The 23,332-nt window shown below is 40.6% G+C and overlaps 1 protein-coding gene across 5 annotated transcripts in view; it reads left to right on the plus strand.

Moving 5' to 3' along the window:
- The window catches only part of LOC134207755 (transmembrane protein 41 homolog), a 47,498-nt gene that overhangs the window by 18,190 nt on the left and 5,976 nt on the right, over positions 1 to 23,332 (plus strand). For 4 of the 5 annotated variants that reach the window (XM_062683623.1, XM_062683625.1, XM_062683624.1 and 1 more), the window contains one exon: positions 3,908 to 4,232. In XM_062683623.1, the coding sequence (XP_062539607.1) occupies positions 3,908 to 4,232 (325 nt within the window). Of the gene's footprint in view, positions 1 to 3,572; positions 3,624 to 3,698; positions 3,817 to 3,907; positions 4,233 to 23,332 lie in introns of those variants that run through there. The other variant, XM_062683622.1, reaches the window with a different exon arrangement.

Here is a 23,332-nt window from a genome sequence, read left to right on the forward strand (position 1 = left end):
TCCTTTCAAGAGGCTCAGAGCCTCCTTTCAAGAGGCTCAGCCTCCTTTCAAGAGGCTCAGAGCCTCCTTTCAAGAGGCTCAGGCCTCCTTTCAGGAGGCTCAGGCCTCCTTCAGGAGGCTCAGAAGCCTCCTTCAGGAGGCTCAGGCCTCCTTTCAAGAGGCTCAGAAGCCTCCTTCAAGAGGCTCAGAAGCCTCCTTCAAGAGGCTCAGGCTTCCTTTCAAGAGGCTCAGAAGCCTCCTTTCAAGAGGCTCAGGCCTCCTTCAAGAGGCTCAGAGCCTCCTTTCAAGAGGCTCAGAAGCCTCCTTTCAAGAGGCTCAGAAGCCTCCTTTCAAGAGGCTCAGGCCTCCTTTCAAGAGGCTCAGGCCTCCTTTCAAGAGGCTCAGAAGCCTCCTTTCAAGAGGCTCAGAAGCCTCCTTTCAAGAGGCTCAGAAGCCTCCTTTCAAGAGGCTCAGGAAGCTTCCTTCCAAGAGGCCTCAAGCTTCCTTCCAAGAGGCTCAGAAACCTCCTTTCAAGAGGCTCAGAAGCCTACTTTTAAGAGGCTCAGAGGCGTCCTTTCAAGATGCTCAGAAACCTCATTTCAAAAGGCTCAGAAGCCGCCTTTTAACAGGCTCAGAAACCTCCTTTCAAGAGGCTCAGAAGCCTCCTTCCAAGAGGCCCAGAAGCCTCCTTCCAAGAGGTTCAGAAGCCTCCTTTCAAGAGGCTCAGAAGCCTCCTTTCAAGAGGCTCAGAAGCCTCTTTCAAGTGACTCAGAAGCCTCCTTTCAAGTGGCTTGGAAGTCTCCTACCAAGAGGCTCAGAAGCCTTCTTTCAAGAGGCTCGGAAGCCTCCTTTCAAGAGGCTCGGAAGTCTTCTTTCAAGAGGCTCGGAAGCTTCCTTCCAAGAGGCTCGGAAGCTTCCTTCCAAGAGGCTCGGAAGCCTCCTTTCAAGAGGCTCGGAAGCCTCCTTTCAAGAGGCTCGGGAGCCTCTTTAAGAGGCTCGGAAGCCTCCTTTCAAGTGGCTCGGAAACCCCCTTTCAAGACGAACCTACTCCCTATCAAGAGACTCGTAAGTCGTAATCCTAGTTTCAGTATTCTTCTTTTCCTAGTATTCTTGCACAGAAGTATTCCTGTCTTACACAACGTGATTGCCAAGAAGCAAAGAGGGTTTTGCGGAATCTCTCCAGCACTAGTAAACATCGATTATACCTGCCCAGCAAACACAAGATCGTATATCATAACGAATAAGTATACAAAGTGGAGGCCATATACGTACATTTTGCTTGGAGTTAAATGGAGGTATGCGCCTATATTGCCTCCACCTTGTATACTTATTCGCTATTATATTGCCGTGAATCGCATATTTGTCCCATATGAATAGGAAACCCAGCAAAGATGGGACAGATATGCGATTCACGGCAGTATATGCGACTGTGTGTTGGCTGAGTGGGATCAACTTCAGCAGGACAAGAAATGTTTGTAGATCTCGACCGGGGCAGAAACTATCGTAATAGAAAATCGAACTCAGGTTACATTGTGCACTTCGGAGGAGGTTTAGTAAGCCCAGCGAGCTTGAGCACTTCGGAGGAGGAGGCACTTCGGAGGAGGTCTGATAAGCCCAAGAGTTTGTTGCCTGGACGGAAGGATGTCAGGAATTAAGCCAATGAAAGACTTTGGTGAAGATATTTCTTGCCCGATCACTACAAAGTTGTATAAAATTAGTAAAAGGAAACAGAGTTAGATAGAAACAGTAAAAGATACAGTATTGTCCAACTGAGGAGAAGTTAGCAGATATTCTTACTAAACCACTATAGAAAGTGAGAATCAGGACTCTACGAAAGAAGATAGTTGTTTTGCCGGATCTTGACGAGAAAGAGTGTTCAAGATAATAGCGTCAAGAAATTAGATCGTAGTTGTTATTATTGTTAACGTCATGTCATTCATTGCAATAAATTTTTCATTCCTTTCTAAACCACTGTAGGGTTCTTTCTAAAATTACGTAACGCTAAATTTGGTGATTTTGGACCCCCACCCCTCGTAACACTTTTTGTATGAATGGTTTAATTTTTTTGTATGGATCGTAACACTCGGCTTGACCCCCTCCCTTCCCCTACAGCGTTACGTAATTTGTGAAAGGCCGCTGTACATACAAGTTGTTCTTTCCACGGCTCTCAGATAGATCAACGCAAAACAAATTGAAAAGCAGGCCAAGTTCCCGTTGGAATGTAATGCAATAGAAGAAGAATACCTACGGAAAATGTACAAAAAGTAAACAATTTCAAAGTGAACCTATGAAACCTTCACAGCCTACTATTTAAACGAGGCGAAATTCCGAAAAGTGTTATTGTCTATCCGGAATAAATTATTACCGCTTTTTATACCGAAGTTGGCGCTAACAACGCATCAATTTGTTTTTTCAAATAAAACTTCGGAAGAAAGTTCGGTTCGGAAGTCCCGACTTCCGAATTCTAACTTGGTGCTACGCCGACAATATGTGAATGTGGCGCACTTCTAGCGCTATGTTCCCTCTATAACTTTGTCTAAGGGTACATATATGTATAATAGAGCAATTGGTAATATTTACACCATGGAACGCTAGTATCACTTTATGTACTGAATGATAATAAGTTTTACTATCATTTAGTATATTAAGTGATACTAGCATCTCACGCTGTGAATATTAGGTATAAAGGAATGTACTCTTGGACAACGTTGTAGTGGCAACATAGCGCTAGAAGTCCGCCATACAACACATTCCGAAATTCCGCCTCAGGAATGAGTTATTGGCTGAATACTAAATGATAATGAAATGATAAGTTTAATCCTTGTTAAGCCGTTACCCCTTTACACGTGCTCACAAATGACCGAGAATTCTCGTCATTTACAAAACAAAACAAATACAGTTGTTCATATATTTTATCAGCAGAACTCAATCTACAGCAGATTTCCGTTGAAAGTTAGCGCTGCTAAGTACCGGGTTCCGATGGCTTCAATATTCAACTACCACAAATTAATATTGCACCGCATATTGAATGTTGTCTGCCGCATCACGTACGTTCTCCGTGTATTAGCGGCACGGAGGTTGTTTTGCGCTGGACGACGAAACACCACGTCATCCCCATTAAATAGCGCTCAGAACGTTCTTCAGCGCCAAAGTCACTTTGATTATTGTTAATGTCGGCGTCCATATTTTGATTTACAAAAAAAGATGTATGAGTTGTGTTGACGAACGAATCTCACGTTCGAATCGTTTACAGTCTGGTTTGCGAATACAAAACACAACCAGAATTCTGAACTTTGGAACCATATCGTGTCGTACAGTGGCCGGAAGCTAGACAAAGGTTTATAATCAGTGTCGCGTTGCTTTTGTTGAACAACAAAATGACAATATAAGCTCAATCGAAATCGATCAAGCGAAGGTGGTGTCTATGGTGTGAATGAGGCTCCGCCATGTGGCACTACGTATATTCAATTTTTCGTTCATCATATCTAACCACTCACTGTGCATCAGCTGTGTGTTAGCAATCACAGACACAGTAGGTAGATCCCCTTCTATCTGCCTGCCTACACGGGCGCCTAAATACAAAACAGCACTTCAATGCCATTCGAATTATGCGAGAGCCACGACGCAACGATCCAATCCAAACAGTATAGTAGTAATAAAACATTAGTGAATCGAACATTTTTCTATCGTTTGGATCCACTGGTATTTTGCACTACCAGCTGTTTTCCTTGTTTTACTCCTTCTACGCAGCAATTCCTCGTTCTTATCAGCTAACAACAACCTACGACCATTCCAAGAAACGTAGCCTAGCGTACGCTAATCAGTGCGGCATGCAAGGTGCATCATCCATCATACGACCTCATTTATTTCCGAATCTTTGTATTTACGGAACTGATTTTTCTCCGTTCGTTATTTTTTCTTGTTTCAGCATCCAGTGATAAGGCGCCACTTCTGGGAGGTACAATGACGTCGTCACCGCCGCAGCCGGCATCAGCCAACGGTCAGCTGAGGTACGATTCGAGCAATGGCAACGGAGTTCATGCCATGAGTCAGCGAAAGGTCGCCAATGGGAATTCCGTCAATGGTACAGGATCGAAACCGGTGCAAGCCGATAGTAGCAACAGCAGCAGCAGCAACGATGACAAGGAGGAGGATCGGTCGGCTCGGCAGTCGTTGATCATTCTGGCGGCGATCTTTTTCACCAGTCTGTTTGCGATGATCTACGTGTATGCGATGTTCCCGGAACTGGATGAGTAAGTACCGATTCATTCTGTTTGCTAGTGGACGTCTCCATCGAATCCTTGTAGGGTTAGGTGGGGCAAGATGGGTCACGGGGTAAGATGGGTCAGGGCCGTTTTTGAGCATCGTGTACATTTTAATGTGGAGATTATGACTTTGTAGGAGAAATAATATGGATCTACTTTATTGTCACTCTTTTTTTTTTTTTTTTTTTAAGCTTTATTAAAGTGATTTTTCAAAATTAGAGTTCATCACTATTTATTGTCACTCGATTTGATGATAAAATTTAATTTTGGTAGAGTATGGCAAGGTAAAATATTTTTCAGCATTGTTTCTTATGCGAAACACATTTTCTATAAAACGTGTAATCTAGTCGAGCAATGTAAAATTTAAACATTTTTAGTAACAGTGAACGTATTATAAGTAATGTAGGTGATGTTATACTATTATACATATTTTCTATTGCTACATATTTTCTATTGAGGTTACTTTTGACATAATGATGTGAATATGTTTATTGAAAATGTCTATTGTTTGTCTTTAAGAAAGCAACACTCAGACGGCTTGTTTTTATAAGAACTTGCAGACATTTTTGAATGTAGAGCCACTTCTTCATCCAAAGCTCAAAAATTATTTTTTATTCAATATAATCATTGGCAATAAAGCTATCAATCTGTGTGTAATTCAATATTGGGAATAAAAACATTCTAAGACGAATTAAGTACTGTCCATTTAATTCCACCAGTTAATTTTCGTTATCTTTGCAGATACGTATTTCGACCACAACTGTGTGGTCGTCTTCAGTGTCTTGTACTTGACTCGACTTGAAGAAAACAATCGCAACTTACACTATTTATACTACGCTAGGTACCTAATCTAATCTTATTTGCCTACTTTATTTACCTATACAGTAAATTACTTTATTGTTTAGGTAGAAACTTGAAAGATTGTGTGTGTGTGTGTGTCATCCTCTATCCCTCACCCAACTGGGGGTGTTGGTCAAGTAGTACTACGAATAATTTGATCAGATCTCATGCTCCGCAATGGTGCCCTTTTTGTTACAAAGACTAGTACTACAAAAAGGAAGTAAGAAAGGTTTATTCAGAAAGTGTAGGGAATGGGATGTACTAGTTGTTCGTAACAGGTACAGCAAAACTTCACAAGGACGCCCTTATTCGTACTAACTACTCAGGGAGTAGAAGGCCGAGAAGAGCCACCGTTGCCAACTAAAGCGTGAACCGAATACCTGGGACTCCCACAATATCCGCGGCAATAGCAGCAAACGATGCCCTGTACGTATTTAGTGGTATATTTTATAAGTTTATAAAGCAATTAAACAATTATAGTAAAAAGTTATTAATTGCTCACCGGTTTATTTCCTCCACTATCGACATAACTTCTGTTTTGAACAAGCGAAAATCCGAATCGAGTCTATCAATATTAATTCGCTCTTTGGTAAAAAATCACCATTTTGAATAACGCTTTCTACAAGTAAATAAAAATTGAGTTTATCAGTGATTTTACATAATTTACGAGCGATCATGTTACACTTTTTTGGCAGCAAAAGCAAAATTGAAAATAGAGCTTGGTATCAGTCTCGATTATGGAGCTCAACAGGAAATGCTACTAAAGTCTAATTAAACGATGCATGCAACGAAATCAGATTGAAGCGTATTAGATTTATATGAAAATTTATTAAGTTATAGGAAGAAATCGCGTCGTTTTCTCAGACCTCTATTATTGCAGAAATAACAATACAAACGGCAAAATGGTATGATATCTGGCAATTTTGTTCTAAAAAAGGGTTAATCCGCCTTGTTGATAACTATTGCAGAAAATCTCATCGATACTTCTTCTAAATATATATATATACAACAGCCAAAAAAGGGGGAAATGTATACCGCAAATAAAACTGTCGCATGTTGGAATTAATTTCATATCAATGTGGGAGAAGTAGGCTGACGGATGCAGAACCAGTGATAATAGAACTTTACTAATAACTCGAATTCCATGAAGATAGAGAGTATGTAGGTAGTTTGGGAAAAATTGCTAAGAAATAACGATTGGAAACATCTCACGAAATTCTGGATCTGTCGTCTCAGGCTCTGTTGCTTTAACACATCGTTTGGTTGTCGTAAATTATTTGGAAAATTATACATTAAAGTTTTCTATCAACTGATTTTACTATTATTTGCTACTGTATTGTTTTCATACGGAATCTTTTTTTTATGTCTTTATTATCGAGACTTTCAGCCCAAGGCTGGCTCGTCTCGATTATGCGGAATCTATTTCTAACCTAGAATTCAAAAGTTAGTTTATACTAGATTTACCCATGTGTGGATCTGTTTCATAATATTCCTTAAAATATAATAGATTGATCAAAATAAATAATAGTTTATACAAACGAAAGAAAGAATAGATTAAATATAACAACAATAATAATAATCAATAATATAAAATGTCGATGTTCCAACTATGAAAGTAGAAGTTCCATGAGATGAACCGCTATTTTTTGGAACTGGAGTATATTCACACACTGACGTGTCTGATACACGATGAACTTCCTTCAAAAGTAATATAAAATAATTTTAAATAAAAGAAATATAATACAATCCATAAAACAAATAATAAGCAATACAAGGCAGCATAAATTCTATAAAAAAATGACATATTAAAGTTTTTCATAAATCGACTCAACTACTATTTGCTACTTTTTATTGTTTCCATGTGGAATTTTATTCAAACCTGGAATTTAAAAGTTAGTTTTATAATAAGATTTCCTCATGTGTGTATTTAATCATAATATTCCTGAAAATATAATAGATTGATAAAAATTCCGAGAATCTAAAAATATCCATGAAATTATTATAAATTATTTTGATTATAATGGAAGAATTGTAAAGCTTCATAACTGTATAACTGCATCATATTATATAACAATAATAATAATAGTTAAGATCTACTTACTTAAAACTGAGAATCGCTATATTTGTTGGGCTTCCAAGGGATAAAAATTATATACTAAATATATAGTTTCATTGAAGAAGGGTGCGAAAAAACCCATTATAATAATGGGAGGAAAAGAACTAATTTGTTTTGATATTACAGTATAGATTGTCCTCTGGCCGTTCATTATAAAAGCCCTAATGAGCAATATCAAATATTACGATGTGCTATGATAACTTTGATAATTTTAGTAAATTTCAGCCTATATATAACAGGTTGTGTTGAAGCATAACTTTATGAACCAGTTATGAACATTACAATATTATGAACATGATAAAAAAGAACATAAAATGAAAATAAAACCATAGTAAAAATAATTATTTTAACTAAAAGCTAAAAGCGCACAAGCCCAAGTCCTGGTGTTAGGTGGGACGCTAAACAGCCCTGACACGACGGCCCTCCGACGAGACAGGAGGTTTGCGCAGGCCCAATAAGCCGCCTAGAAAACCAATCATTACGAACAATATAAGAGATAATGCGACTCGATATAATCGGCAAAGACCTAGGCGACGAATACAGGATCACGATTGGAAGCTTGGAACATGGAATTGCAAGTCGCTAGGTTTCGCAGGTTGCGACAGGATGATCTACGATGAATTACATCCCCGCAACTTCGACGTCGTGGCGCTGCAGGAGATTTGCTGGACAGGACAGAAAGTGTGGAAAAGCGGGCATCGAGCGGCTACCTTCTACCAAAGCTGTGGCACCACCAACGAGCTGGGAACCGGCTTCATAGTGCTGGGTAAGATGCGCCAACGCGTGATTGGGTGGCAGCCAATCAACGCAAGGATGTGCAAGCTGAGGATTAAAGGCCGTTTCTTCAACTATAGCATCATCAACGTGCACTGCCCACACGAAGGGAGACCCGACGACGAGAAAGAAGCGTTCTACGCACAGCTGGAGCAGACATACGATGGATGCCCACTGCGGGACGTTAAAATCGTCATCGGTGACATGAACGCACAGGTAGGAAGGAGGAAATGTATAGACCGGTCATCGGACCGGATAGTCTGCACACCGTATCGAATGACAACGGCCAACGATGCATAAACTTCGCAGCCTCCCGCGGAATGGTAGTCCGAAGCACCTTCTTTCCCCGCAAAAATATCCACAAGGCCACATGGAGATCACCTAACCAAGAGACGGAAAACCAAATCGATCACGTTCTAATCGACGGTAAATTCTTCTCCGACATCACGAATGTCCGCACTTACCGCAGTGCGAATATTGAATCCGACCACTACCTCGTTGCAGTATGCCTGCGCTCAAAACTCTCGACGGTGTACAACACGCGTCGAAGTCGGACGCCGCGGCTTAACATTGGGCGGCTACAAGACGGTAGACTAGCCCAAGAATACGCGCAGCAGCTGGAAGTGGCACTTCCAACGGAAGAGCAGCTAGGCGCAGCGTCTCTTGAAGATGGCTGGAGAGATATTCGATCCGCCATTGGTAGCACCGCAACCGCTGCACTAGGCACGGTGCCCCCGGATCAGAGAAACGACTGGTATGACGGCGAATGTGAGCAGTTAGTGGAAGAGAAGAATGCAGCATGGGCGAGATTGCTGCAACACCGCACGAGGGCGAACGAGGCACGATATAAACAGGCGCGGAACAGACAAAACTCGATTTTCCGGAGGAAAAAGCGCCAGCAGGAAGATCGAGACCGTGAAGAAACGGAGCAACTGTACCGCGCTAATAACACACGAAAGTTCTATGAGAAGTTAAACCGTTCACGTAAGGGCCACGTGCCACAGCCTGATATGTGTAAGGACATAAACGGGAACCTTCTTACGAACGAGCGTGAGGTGATCCAAAGGTGGCGGCAGCACTACGAAGAACACCTGAATGGCGATGTGGCAGACGAAGATGGCGGTATGGTGATGGACCTGGGAGAACGCGCGCAGGACATAATTCTACCGGCTCCGGATCTCCAGGAAATCCAGGAGGAGATTGGCCGGCTGAAGAACAACAAAGCCCCTGGGGTTGACCAACTACCAGGAGAGCTATTTAAACACGGTGGTGAGGCACTGGCTAGAGCGCTGCTCTGGGTCATTACCAAGATTTGGGAGGAGAAAGTTTTGCCGCAGGAGTGGATGGAAGGTGTCGTGTGTCCCATCTACAAAAAGGGCGATAAGCTGGATTGTAGAAACTACCGCGCAATCACATTGCTGAACGCCGCCTACAAGGTACTCTCCCAAATTTTATGCCGTCGACTAGCACCAACTGCAAGGGAGTTCGTGGGGCAGTACCAGGCGGGTTTTATGGGCGAACGCTCCACCACGGACCAGGTGTTCGCCATTCGCCAAGTACTGCAGAAATGCCGCGAATACAACGTGCCCACACATCATCTATTCATCGACTTCAAAGCCGCATATGATACAATCGATCGGGACCAGCTATGGCAGCTAATGCACGAACACGGTTTTCCGGATAAACTGACACGGTTGATCAAAGCGACGATGGATCGGGTGATGTGCGTAGTTCGAGTTTCAGGGCATTCTCGAGTCCCTTCGAAACCCGCAGAGGGTTACGGCAAGGTGATGGTCTTTCGTGTTTGCTATTCAACATCGCTTTGGAAGGGGTAATACGAAGAGCAGGGATTAACACGAGTGGTACAATTTTCAATAAGTCCGTCCAGCTATTTGGTTTCGCCGACGACATAGATATTATGGCACGTAACTTTGAGAAGATGGAGGAAGCCTACATCAGACTGAAGAGGGAAGCTAAGCGGATCGGACTAGTCATCAACACGTCGAAGACGAAGTACATGATAGGCAGAGGTTCAAGAGAAGACAATGTGAGCCACCCACCGCGAGTTTGCATCGGTGGTGACGAAATCGAGGTGGTAGAAGAATTTGTGTACTTGGGCTCACTGGTGACTGCCGAAAATGACACCAGCAGAGAAATTCGGAGACGCATAGTGGCTGGAAATCGTACGTACTTTGACTCCGCAAGACGCTCCGATCGAATAGAGTTCGCCGCCGTACCAAACTGACAATCTACAAAACGCTAATTAGACCGGTAGTCCTCTACGGACACGAGACCTGGACGATGCTCGTGGAGGACCAACGCGCACTTGGAGTTTTCGAAAGGAAAGTGCTGCGTACCATCTATGGTGGGGTGCAGATGGCGGACGGTACGTGGAGGAGGCGAATGAACCACGAATTGCATCAGCTGTTGGGAGAACCATCCATCGTTCACACCGCGAAAATCGGACGACTGCGATGGGCCGGGCACGTAGCCAGAATGTCGGACAGTAACCCGGTGAAAATGGTTCTCGACAACGATCCGACGGGCACAAGAAGGCGAGGTGCGCAGCGGGCAAGGTGGATCGATCAGGTGGAAGATGACTTGCGGACCCTCCGTAGACTGCGTGGTTGGCGACGTGTAGCCATGGACCGAGCCGAATGGAGAAGACTCTTATATACCGCACAGGCCACTTCGGCCTTAGTCTGAATAAATAAATAATAATAATATAAGTGATAAGTATTTTAAATATGGTAATGCTCATATAGTACAGTACTTCATGGTACCTCTACGTTATGGTAGAAACTTGAAAGATTGCATCAAATATTAAAATCTTAAGAAATGTCTCTTCCCCATGGAAACTCGATGTAGCTGAGAGTTTGGAAATCCACCGACAGGTACAAACAGCGCTGTTGAATAAGGATCAGGGAAATGGCAGCTCTTGGCTCTTCAAGTTTCTACCTAAACAATAAAGTAATTTACTGTATAGGTAAATAAAGTAGGCAAATAAGATTAGATTAGGTACCTAGCGTAGTATAAATAGTGTAAGTTGCGATTGTTTTCTTCAGCGGGGCAGTGTTTAAAGGTAACCCGTCTTGCCCCGCTGTTTGACCCATCTTACCCCGTCATTTTTTGATTGACAGAAAAATAGACTTCTAGTTTAATGATGATGATGATACTACCATCTATTGTAGCAAGGCACCTGCCGATAGCACTGGCCATATCTGATAAACGATTTGATCATGTTTATATTATTGTTTGCATTTCATCAAAATCCTGTATGAAGGGCCAAAAATGGGTGGGGTGGTTCCATAAGCAGAGACAGAAAAATAGACTTCTAGTTTAATGACTCGAAATGGAATAATTTTATACCTCTGGTTTACAGATTATGAGCTATTTTTATAGATCCATGTTGAAAAGTTGAATTAAAATGTTTCTGTTTTGAGATATTCAGGGTTCGCCATAGGCGACCCATCTTGCCCCATCATACCCTACGCGTGGGTTTTTTTTACTCAATTTTATAGTGCTTCATTTACTTAATACCATTTTGTGCCTCTTTATACTGTACCTATTTGCATAATAGTTCCATGTCAGTTTTCTCCGTGTTGCGGAATTTGTTGTAAGTTTTCAAACTCGTTTTACATAAGAAATAACATGAATTTCTAAAAAAATAGTAACAGATGCACTGCCGTCATACGTATATTTGTCCCATGTTTGCTGGGATTCCCTATATACATGGGACAGTTATGCGTATAACGGCAGTGCATTGCAAATGCAAAAATTATAAAAATAGTATTCTTTATCTGTATACTATGCTAAAGATCTTTGAAATTATTCATAATTATGTGACTGTGATGCCAATGAATGTCAAGATTTGAAAACGCAATTGGGTTTTACTTTTCAAATTTCTAGAACAAAGTATGTTATTATTGATCAGGTTTTCTGAACCAGAAGGCAATATTAAGCTTAATTCTAGCACAAAAATGAAAATCGACAGAAATCGTCATGGGACTGTTGCAGAGGCGTCGCGTCACGTCACCTGTTCACTGCACAGATAGCAATTTCGTCCCCAACATTTAAGGTGAATCGCGTTTGAATTCAATTTTATAACCATATTCAGGGGACCATAACTTCAAAAGCAAAGAACAGGCAACAGCAAAAAGCAGTTTTACACCTTTGAACGGTTGCAGCACACACACACACACACACACACACACAAAAACAGATTACTCCACCTAGCGGTAACGATGCCTTTCTTGATTAAATCCATTGGTTTCGCCTTAGTGTGATACACATCATAAACAATTGCCTACATCACGGCTCTTGCAAACGCTGTACACCCGATTCTGTTTTTACACGGATTTTTTTTACACGGCCGTGTAAAAAAAATCCCATACAATTTTTTTGCAAAGTTGCTCCAATTTGCATGATTCGAGAAATCGTAAAACTTTAAACAAGGATTTTCAAATTTTGAACTGAAAACTTTTTTTTAGACAGAACGCATCCCCCGTGTAAAAAAAGAATCGAGTGTATAGCGAAACAATCAACCAAGCTTATATGGTTCAACACACCATTCTCTTCATAACTTTTATACGCAATGACCGATCGTGATTCGTGATTCGGTAAAACTCGCGGCTTCAAAGCAAGATCATGCTGAGGGTGGCTGGGTTCGATTCCCGGTGCCGGTCTAGACAATTTTCGGATTGGAAATTGTTTCGACTTCCCTGGGCATAAAAGTATCATCGTGTTAACACTAAGCTGCGAGGCGGCTCTGTCCCAGTGTAGGGATGTCATGCCAATAATAATCCAGTATTTTGCGCTCGATAATGGCGGCAGAGTGAGTGCCATTTTGACATTCAAGAGGTAGAAAATATTTACATACATATTTAAATCACAGTAGGCTTTGATTCATTGAAAAACATTGGCACTCATCCGGTATCAACAAACAAACAAATGTCAAACATTTCTTCAACGTTATTCAAGGATTTGGTACTTTTGTCATGATTTGTTTTGTAATAATTTCATTTTATTTTCTAGGAATAAGGCCACAAACTAACGATAAATCAATGAGGATTATAATCATGGAAAGGAAATTTGCAACCGGACACCTGGGTGAGGCGATAACCAGGTTGGTAGTGTCAGGCTGGATTCACTACGCTGGACGCATCAAAATCAACTCCGTTTGCCCTATCCAGCTGCCTCCGGCCCCCAATCGAGCAATACTTTAAGAAGACTGTTAAGCATGCGATCAATGCTCTACGTGCACATCGACACCTCTTGTACTCTCCTTTTCTCCACTGACTGTACACAATAACGTTCCGGCAGCATCTGTGCCACAATACTCCAGCGCGGAAATATGTTTACAACTGTAGTTGAATTAAGGTTGAAAATGGTAATGTATGTAATTTATGAAACACTATAATGGATCACAACAAATATCAGCACATTGACTTTATGAGGCCATTAATGGTTCGTAGCATGTCAATGTCCATGGTTCAGTAAGTGTCACACTTATAGTGGTCTGCTACAGGTGGAAGTATATTGAACATTGTTGGTAAGTCAACCAGTAGCTGTAAGGATACTTCCGCTTGCGAAGTATTGTGGTGACACAGATGCTGCCGGGACGTTATTGTGCATAGTCAGTGGAAAATAGGGGAGTACACGAGGTGTCGAATGAGCACGTAGAGCTTTTAGCGCAATGCTTAACAGTACCCTCTAAGTATTGTTTGATTGGTAGCCGGATGCAGCTGGATAGGACAAACGAAGTTGATTTTTATGCTTCCAGCGTTTTGAATCCAGCTTGACACTCCCAACCTGGTTATCGCCTTACTTAGCTGTCCGGTCGCAAATTTCCTTTCCATGATTAAAATCATCATTGAATTGTCGATTTCTTGTGGCTTCATTCCTAGAAAAGAAGGTTAAATTATTACAAAAACATCCATGAGAAAAGTTCCAAATTCTTGAATAACGTAGAGGAAATGTTTGACATAAAAAACAAATTTGATTTGCTTGTTGACACCGGATGAGTGCCAATGTTTTTCAATGAATCAAGGCCTACTGTGATTGAAATATGTAAATATTTTCTACCTCTTGGATGTCAAGAAGGTACTCACTCGGCCGCCATTAGCGAGCGCAAAATACTGGATAAGATGAAGAAGACCGATCGTCCCCTGTCGAATATTACTTTCATTTTAAATTTTAATTCCGCTTCTACTTTACTTTCCTTACATTAAAGAAATGATGACGCGAGCGCTCAATACAAAATTCAAATGCATCCTTCTCGCAAAGGATGAACAATTGAGCAAATTGAGGAAATGCTAATACTGTTGTGTAAAAGTTGCATAGGTCACATCACTTTTCATGGCGAATCCCGATCTATGTTACTGATTACCCTACCCAACTAACACAACTTCCATCCGTGGTAATTGTGGAGATGCAGAGGTATTCTCGGTCTCTAGTAGCAACAATAACCGCACACTAACATTCTCTACCTTTCCAAACGGACTGTAAGGACTTGGCCGGCGCCGTTATTGATCAACATTTGCATGCTGCTGAAACATACACTTCGAGAATAGATGGTAAATCCCAACTACTATTCACTTGGATCGTAGTGTGATTTGCACCAGTTCTGATCAATCAATGAGTAGCAACCATTGATAAATACAGTCAGTCTAAGGGGGCTACCCCAAATGGCATAATTCCATTTGGCATAATGCCGTTTGGTATAAGTCCGTTTGGCATAATGCCATTTGGCATAACGAGTTGAATAGCCAGGGGCCATTTGGCATAAAGACCATTTGGCATAACGACCGTTTGGCATAATAAAGAAAAATAGTCGTAATGATCTTAGGGCCATTTGGCATAACGACCATTTGGCATAATGACCATTTGGCATAAAAATTAAAAGAATTATGAAAACTTTAGGAAGAAGCTCAATTTACATCTGTATTATTGCCTTTTTCTGGGCATATGCGTATTTTAAGAAGTGATTTACTTTTTCTTCTGACGGGAGGCAACCAAAAAATGGGATTAAAAAAATGGCTCGGAATAAAAATACAAAGAGGTACAGTTTAATCTGATATATTATGTTATACAAAGAGTTGTCCTTAGTCTTCAAACTTAGATGAAAATTGGCATATGTTCCGTGGTTCGCCGTGCTGCTTCTGATCCTGCTTATGAGTTGCTTCGTAGCTTTGGCATTACTATCACCTTTGTATACAATAGAGCTGAGTAGACCGAATAATGCTTTGGCAGTTTTCACAACATTTTCACGTTTAAAATGTTCGACCGTGTACTTTTTCCATGATCTTTGTTTGCTTGAAAAATTTACAAAGCGCGCCGCAGTATTTTTTGTTTCCACAGCATGTTGTGAGCAGTGTTGGAGTGAAAGTGTGTGTGTGACAATTCTTAAAGTCATATTTCTTTTGCCTTATTTCGGGTAAATGCGTACTTTTAAAGAAGGAGTCATTTACTCTTTTGCTTCATCCCGGGCAAATGCGTACTTTGAAAGAAAGAGTCATCTACTCTTTTGCTTCATCCTGGGCAAATGCGTACTTTGACATAAGGAGCCAGCTTCTTTTTTGCGGGGAAATGCATACTTTTGAAGAACGAGTCATCTACTCTTTTGCCTTATTCCGGGCAAATGCGTACTTAAAAAAAATGAGTCATCTACTCATTTTTGCTTCATCCCGGGCAAATGCATACTTTTAAAGAAGGAGTCATCTACCCTTTTGCTTCATCCCGGGCAAATGCATACTTTTAAAGAAGGAGTCATCTACTCTTTTGCATTATTCCGGGCAAATACGTACTTTTAAAGAAGGAGTCATCTACCCTTTTGCTTCATCCCAGGCAAATGCATACTTTTAAAGAAGGAGTTATCTTCTTTTTTGCTTTATCCCGGGCAAATGCATACTCGCAATCGTAAACAATGCCTTTTCCTGCAAACTTCTCAACAACTAGGACCGCTCCCAGCTAACAATCACTTGGAACTGGTGGCGCTCCGCGCCTTATATCAAACAAAAGTGGAAAATATCGCCAAAAGTCTTTAATCTTCCTGAAATCAGCAGAAGAAGTCAATGTTTACGTTTGCGACTTTCGCCCTTATGAAACAATAATGTCGATATATTCCTACGATTAACCTTTTTTGTGCCAAATGGTTGTTTTGCTAAACGGCCCGTTGTATTTAATTCATTTTTCGAAGATTATGCCAAATGGTCATTATGCCAAACGGTCGTTATGCCAAATGGCCTCGAGGTACCCAACAAATTGTGCCAAATGGTCGTTATGCCAAATGGTCTCTATGCCAAATGGCCTTTAGACATTTAAATCGTTATGCCAAATGGCATTATGCCAAACGGCCTTATGCCAAATGGCATTATGCCAAATGGCAGGGTTTGCAGAACTCGCTCTCAAAAGAGACCAAACAACGATAAAAGAGAGGCCTCTTCGAATCATAACAAGCCATGAAAACAAAACTATCACACTTGTATGCAAGTTGGAAAAAACTGATCCGGATAGGCGGCCCCTACCGTTGGGGTTTGATAAAACGCTTTGTTCTCGCTCATTTCTCGGGTACTTATTCAAAAGGACGTATGTGATTTTGTAATCAAAGAGGTTTGCGTGGGAGTGCCATCAGATTGGACAAATCGACGTTTGAATCTTTGTTTACACAATCACATACGTCCTTTTGAATAAGTACCAGAGATTTCATGTTGGGAACCATATTTTTTTCGCACAGCTGTGTAAAACAAGTTGAAATGCATAATCAGAACCGGCGCCCCCCGCAATTGGGGCTTATTGAAAGAAATTCAAGACAAAATTTTCAAAACGACTTATCTGCTTTTGTAAACAAAGATTCAAACGACGATTTGACGAATCTGATAGCACTCCCACGCAAACCAACACCATCAACAGGTAGCGGAAACCTTCATCTACCTATTGGTGGTGCTGGTTTGCGTGGGAGTGCAATCAAATTCGTCAAATCGTCGTTTGAATCTTTGTTTACAAAAGCAGATAAGTCGTTTTGAAAATTTTGTCTTGAATTTATCATGGGTTGTAGCCCCTCGAATCACTTCATTATCGTAACAGCTACCGAAAAACGTCTCTCACGGTATGCTACCTATCGAGATTGTATACAGACATGATAAGTGAGACATTTGCTCATTCTCCTTTGGATTCAAACCCTGGTAAATGACATTGAATCAAAGCTTTTTTCGTGCACAGTGCACGATTGAAGAATTTGTTATCATTTCCGATAAAGTCATAAATTTGAAATCATTATTGGATGGCAACTGTATCCAGCATGGAGTTGATTTCTAGTTAAATTAGTATGAAAATGTCTGTGTAAGGCCATGCAACAGCCAAGAACTTTTTTTTTCTTAGAAATTCATTTTGACAAATTTAAGGAATTGATTTTTGAACACCTCCGCAAATTTCTACAAGAGTTTCCTACGGTATTTCGCTCTGAATTTATAACAGAATTATATGTAAAACTTGTTTAGAAATTCAGCAAGACCTTTTTTTAAACTCCGCATAAACATTCTTTAAAAATACAAACTTCAAATTTTGGAACTTCTTTAACCACTTTTCCAGTTTTTTTTTCGAGAATTTCTCCAGTAAGTTCATTTTGAAATCCACACATAACATCGAAAATTCTTCCAAGAATTTATCCCACGGTGCCCCTATGGGAAAATATTTTTCAAAAATAAGTATCTCTGAAACACCCACCACACGATAGCATTGGCTCTCCTCTATATAGAACGGGGGGGCTCTCCGGGGGATATAGAACAATTTTATTTCCTTTTTTAGTGCAAACTCCATAAGAAATCTCAAATGATAGCCGATTTGACCCCTTCAAAAATTTGTGGAAAAATGAGAATATTTAAAAATCTTGGGGTTGTAAACAAGACACGACCGCTCGACGTAAACCACGTAAAACCAAATATAGTACACTGAACCAATCATTCCGTTCTATATAGAAGAGAAGAGAACCATCCCACCGACATTACTTCCCAGCTTTAACAGCACCTCCCACCACCCCTGTCATACACCCTCGTTTAATAATTGATAATACCCTAAAAGTAGGCAATTACCAAGGATTGGAACATAGGGGATGCATGATGCATGAAAGAACTTAAATTTTCAATAGTTCAGCGTTGATAATCAAGAGTTTCAATACTACTGGCAAGTTGGTGGAGAGTTTGCGAATCGATTGATATACAAATCTTTAAAATCCATTGAAAGATAAAGGACCTATTAATGTTACAAATCTAACATGATTTCGTGACGGTCCCCAATTTTGAAATTTTCATTTTACACCCTGTATCCGAGTCTTCCCCTTAGACGTAGTTTACGTCAAAATGCAATTATGTGCAACAGAAAAACCTATACTTTTGTGTAGTGAGTGTTTCAGAGATACTGATTTTTTTGGAAATAAGTCTCTTTGGACAAAGACACCGTGATCCAGACAACCCACCAAAGATTCAAACCAAAAATTTCTTCGAGAATTTCTTCAGTAAATCCTCCAGGAGTTGTTTCATGAAATCTTTCAGGACCCCCTTCGGATTTTTCTTCAAAAAATTCATCGTAAATTCTTGTAAAAGAAAGAAAAGGCGCCATTCATGGAATTTTCTAAAGAACACATAGAGAGATTTCTTGAAGAATTATTGAAGTGAATTCCGTGGAAATTCCTGAATGATTTTCTGAGCGAATTCCTGGAGGACCTCTTGGAAGAAAAATTGGGAGATTTTTTTAAGGGTATTTTTTTTAGGATATTCTGGAGTATTCCTAATGAACTGTTGGGGATAGTACCTGGAGATTTTTTGGGGAATTTTGACAGTAGCTTCTGGAGGAGTTATATGGGGGTTGACGAATGAAGGTGTGCTTTTGAGGTTGAAGTCTTTCGGCGATAGCAGTTTTGATAAGTATCAAATACGTTTTTTAGTCAGATGTAGGAGTGGAAAGCGCTACTTACTAAGACTTCTTCTTCTTCTTCTTATTGGCATTGTATCCCTACACTGGGACAGAGCCGCATCGCAGCTCAGTGTTTATTAAGCACTGGTTATTAACTGCGAGGTTTCTAAGCCAGGTTACCATTTTTGCATTCGTATATCATGAGGCTAACACGATGATACTTTTTTGCCCAGGGAAGTCGAGACAATTTCCGAAGACCGGCACCGGGAATCGAACCCAGCAGAATCAAAACACCCTCAGCCGCGCGTCTTACTACACGGCTAAGGAGGGCCAACTTACTAAGACTGCTATAGCCAAATAAACTCAATCGTTTCTGGAGAAGTTCCGGTGAGAATTATCTGGAATATTTCATTAAATGATTTCTAGAGAAATTGGACTCTCAGAAGAATTTTCGGAGATGTTTTAAGAGATGATTCGGAAGAATTTGTGTAGCCATTTCTCCAGGAATAACCGGGAGAATTTCTGACGAATGTTTCTTTAGGAATTTGTAGAAAAAATCGTGAAGGAACTTCTAAATAATTTTGAGGGAAATACCTGGAAGTTTCCGGTACATTTCTCGCGAGTTGGATGGAAGATGATTATAGAGGAACTCCATAAGGGGGAAGTCACATAGTTGGCTACACGTTTGCCTTACAAGTGGATGGTCATGGGTTCGATTCCCAGCCTGATGACGATTGACAACTTGTTCTTCTCGGAGGCATTCCTCCAACGATACCCGGATAAATGACAACCGCAACGGTCATTGGATACACGACATGGATAAACGAACTCAATGAATTTACGGTTAGATGGACTGGCAACGACAACAATAATGAGTAAAAGAAAATCTAAAAATAGATTCTGTGTGGATTCTGTACAGCAGGATATCACAGTAGATCTCGGCACAGTAGCGGTTAGGTAACACAGAGTGCCTAACAAATAAATAAAGGAATAAAAAACCCAGAATTATCCACCTAGCGGTGATGGTGCCTTTCTCGTTTTTTTTTCGAGTGAGTAATTTCTACGCACTTTTGGTATGAAAAAAAAGTATGTTGGCCATAACTTTTGAGCCCATGATCCGATCCACCCAATTTTCAATAGGAAACAATAGGATTCTGCGTCGAATGCAACTTGTTGCGAGCAAATCGGCTGAGGGAAAGTGCCTAAAAATAAGAGATTTTTTTTTGTAAAAAAATATATTTTGGCCATAACTACGGATCCCATAGTCCGCCAATTTTCAATACGAAACAATGGGACAAGATTCCGCGTCGAATGCAACTTGTTGCGAGCAAATCGGTTAAGGATAAGTGTCTGAAAAATGAGTGAGATTATTTTGCACACACATACACACACATACAGGGGGATGACGCCTCCTGAACCCTGGTCAAGAACAAGAGGAAACCGAAGACGTCAAGAGCCGAAAAGAAGGCCCAGGCGAATGAGGATAGCAAGAAGTCTAGGGTAGGCGCTAATCGCTCCAGGGGCGAACCCCTAGTCATCACGACGGACGAGGCGAAGTACTCGGACGTCTTGAAGGCGATGAGGAGTGAAGTCAAGCTCGGTGTACTCGGCGCCGACGTACGTCGAATAAGACGTACCCGGATGGGCGAGATGATCCTGAAGCGGGGCGTTTCGCAAAAGGGCGCCGCCTACAAGAAGTTGGCGGAGGAGGTCCTAGGCGAGACGTTCAAGGTGAGGGCACTCACGACGGAGGTGAATCTAATGTCGTTTTCGGTTTTAAACCTGGGTCAAGTCCGACCCCGACTCTGAATAACCGAACGAAAAACGAATCGGGATCGAGTCAGTATGATGGTATTAGTGAGAACTCAATCCCTATCATCTGTTTTGTTTTCAATTCGCATTTTTATCAGCTGGCAGAAACAGACATATTTTATCTATTGAATTTTGTTATTAGTGTTATTTTTTTCTTGTTTTATGAATTATGGGGGAAATCAGACGTTTCTTCGGTTAATTGTTTAATGACTAAAATGACTATTATTCCATCAATAAATTAATATGATTAGGAGCTTGTGATGAATGACGACGGCAATGTGGATTGCCGTGAAAGAATTTATGCCAATCCGTGTTTCCCGATAAACTATTATGCTGATTCTATATGGCTTTTTGGGTAAGTGATTGTGTTACAGTAAATTTGAATTACCAATTATGTCATTGCAATGGAACAGAACAAGAAAATATGGAAACACTTTGTAAAAAATCCAATACAACATTTATTGAGATTTGGGGCCTTTTATTGGATAAATTGCGATTTCGTCAAAACTGCAAAAAGAAATATACAAGAGAGGCAAATAATTTTTCACTACATAATCTAAACAGGAAATTCAACATAATCAATATCAATGGGATAAAATATGTCTTTGTCGGTATTTTAACGAATTACAACTAAAAACCTTTCTTCCACTAAAAAATTTTGCATTTGAATTTATTTTTAAATAATCATTTATAAATAAATACAATAAATTTGTTGATGGCAATATAGTTGCCAAAGTCTTATAAATGGTTAATGCCAGGGTTAATACATTATGTTTATATTCTTCAAATCCGTAACCTTGAACAAATTATGCATAGACTGCAATAATAAATATAATAATGGTATGAACATTTTGGTATAAATAACTTCATAGCAGCAGATACTCTGGTACGCTATTTTCCCATTGATAGAGCAATTATACCTAAAGCATATGTTCGAATAAACAACGTAATAGTGAATAAATAGCAGCTACCTTCTCGTCACTGCTTTTCATAAATCACATTTTCAACAAAATTTTCAACCCTCAATTTGTTTATAGTGGAGCTACCATCTGAAGTAATCAGCGAAAAATATGTCGATATCTGAATCCGATTCACCATCAGAGAAACTTGAAGACAGCACAAAATTAAAATAATTCATTTTTGCGTGGAAGACCCCAATAAAATTGATAAATTTAACAAATGAAACAAACAAAATCAAATACCCATCCGTGTCTTTAACGTTTTCATTTTCCTTTAGCGTAAACATAAACACCAGTTTGACAGTTTGTGTTTGAATGTATTGGTGAACCTAGGTTGGATCTCGATAAATCGGCAGAGCGAACCTCATTCATTTTGGGTCGGATCTGGTGCGGATCGCGATCCAACCTGAACGAATAACCGAACGTTTTGACAGCTGTTAGAGCGGATCCGGTGCAGAACTAGGTTCGACCCAGCAATAACCGAAAACGACATAAGGGTTAAAGACCTGGACGAGATCGCCGTAGTCGAAGAGCTCGTCACGACACTGCGGTGACAGTGTGAAGTGGAGACGCCCACCGCAGCCATTCGGCTACGGAAAGGTCCGGCAGGGACGCAGGTAACATTGGTTCGGCTATCTGCAGCGGTCGCCTCCAAGGTAGTCAATAGGGTGGCTCAAATTAGTATGGAAAAAACTTTGTTCAATTTTTTTGATGGGCCGCCGTCTTATTCGGTTCTATTTGATTCCCTGATGCTCTGGACAAAATTTCAGCCAAATCGGTCAACGTTTGGGCGGTGCTAAACTCATTGAAAGTTTATATGAAAAAATGTATGCAGAAACATCCAAAAACAGTAAATTCCAGCTAGACTACACAACATACGATGAAGAACTATGATACTCATTCAGATCTTGGAGAATTTAATACAGAATGTTATGCAGAAAACCGCGAGAAGATTCGAGTTTGCCCGGCTAAGTTATTAGCATTTCTCTGCAGTGGGGTTTGAGCAAATTTCGTTTCTTTTACCTTTGAAAAGAAATAAATTCACCCCTACAACACTCCAGTAAAATGCTAATATCTTTGCGTAATAAACTCTAATCTTCTCGCGGTTTTCAGCATAACATTCTGTATTTTTTTTACAAGAACTGAATGAGTATCATGGTTATTTATCGTAAATTGTGCCGTCCAACTGCAAATCACTGTTTTTGGATGTTTCTGCATACATTTTTCCATATAAACTTTCAACGAGTTTAGCACTGCCCAAACGTTGACTGATTTGGCTGAAATTTTGTCCAGAGCATCAGGGCATCAAATAGAACCGAATAAGAGGGCGGCCCATCAAAAAAATTGAAAAAGTGTTTTTTGAGCCACCCTAGTAGTCAAGTTAGGAATCGTCAAGGTGGGATGGTCGGTGTGCCCTGTGGGCATATTCGAGCAACCCGAAGTTTGCTTCAAGTGCCTGGAACCGGGGCACAAGCAATGGGACTGCAAAGGCCATGACAGAAGCAAACTCTTCCGACCATAGCGTAATATATATATATATATATATATATATATATTTTTATTTCTTTATTAAAGAGGCTTGCAGCCCTAGGCTGGCTCACCTCTGCGCGTAAAATATTCATTCTCATGAAGCTACTTCAGTCCAAAACATCAAACATCGCATGGTTATTCAAAACATG

The sequence above is a fragment of the Armigeres subalbatus genome, chromosome 1 (genome assembly GCF_024139115.2).
Source record: "Armigeres subalbatus isolate Guangzhou_Male chromosome 1, GZ_Asu_2, whole genome shotgun sequence".
Classification (NCBI taxonomy): Eukaryota; Metazoa; Arthropoda; class Insecta; order Diptera; family Culicidae; genus Armigeres; species Armigeres subalbatus.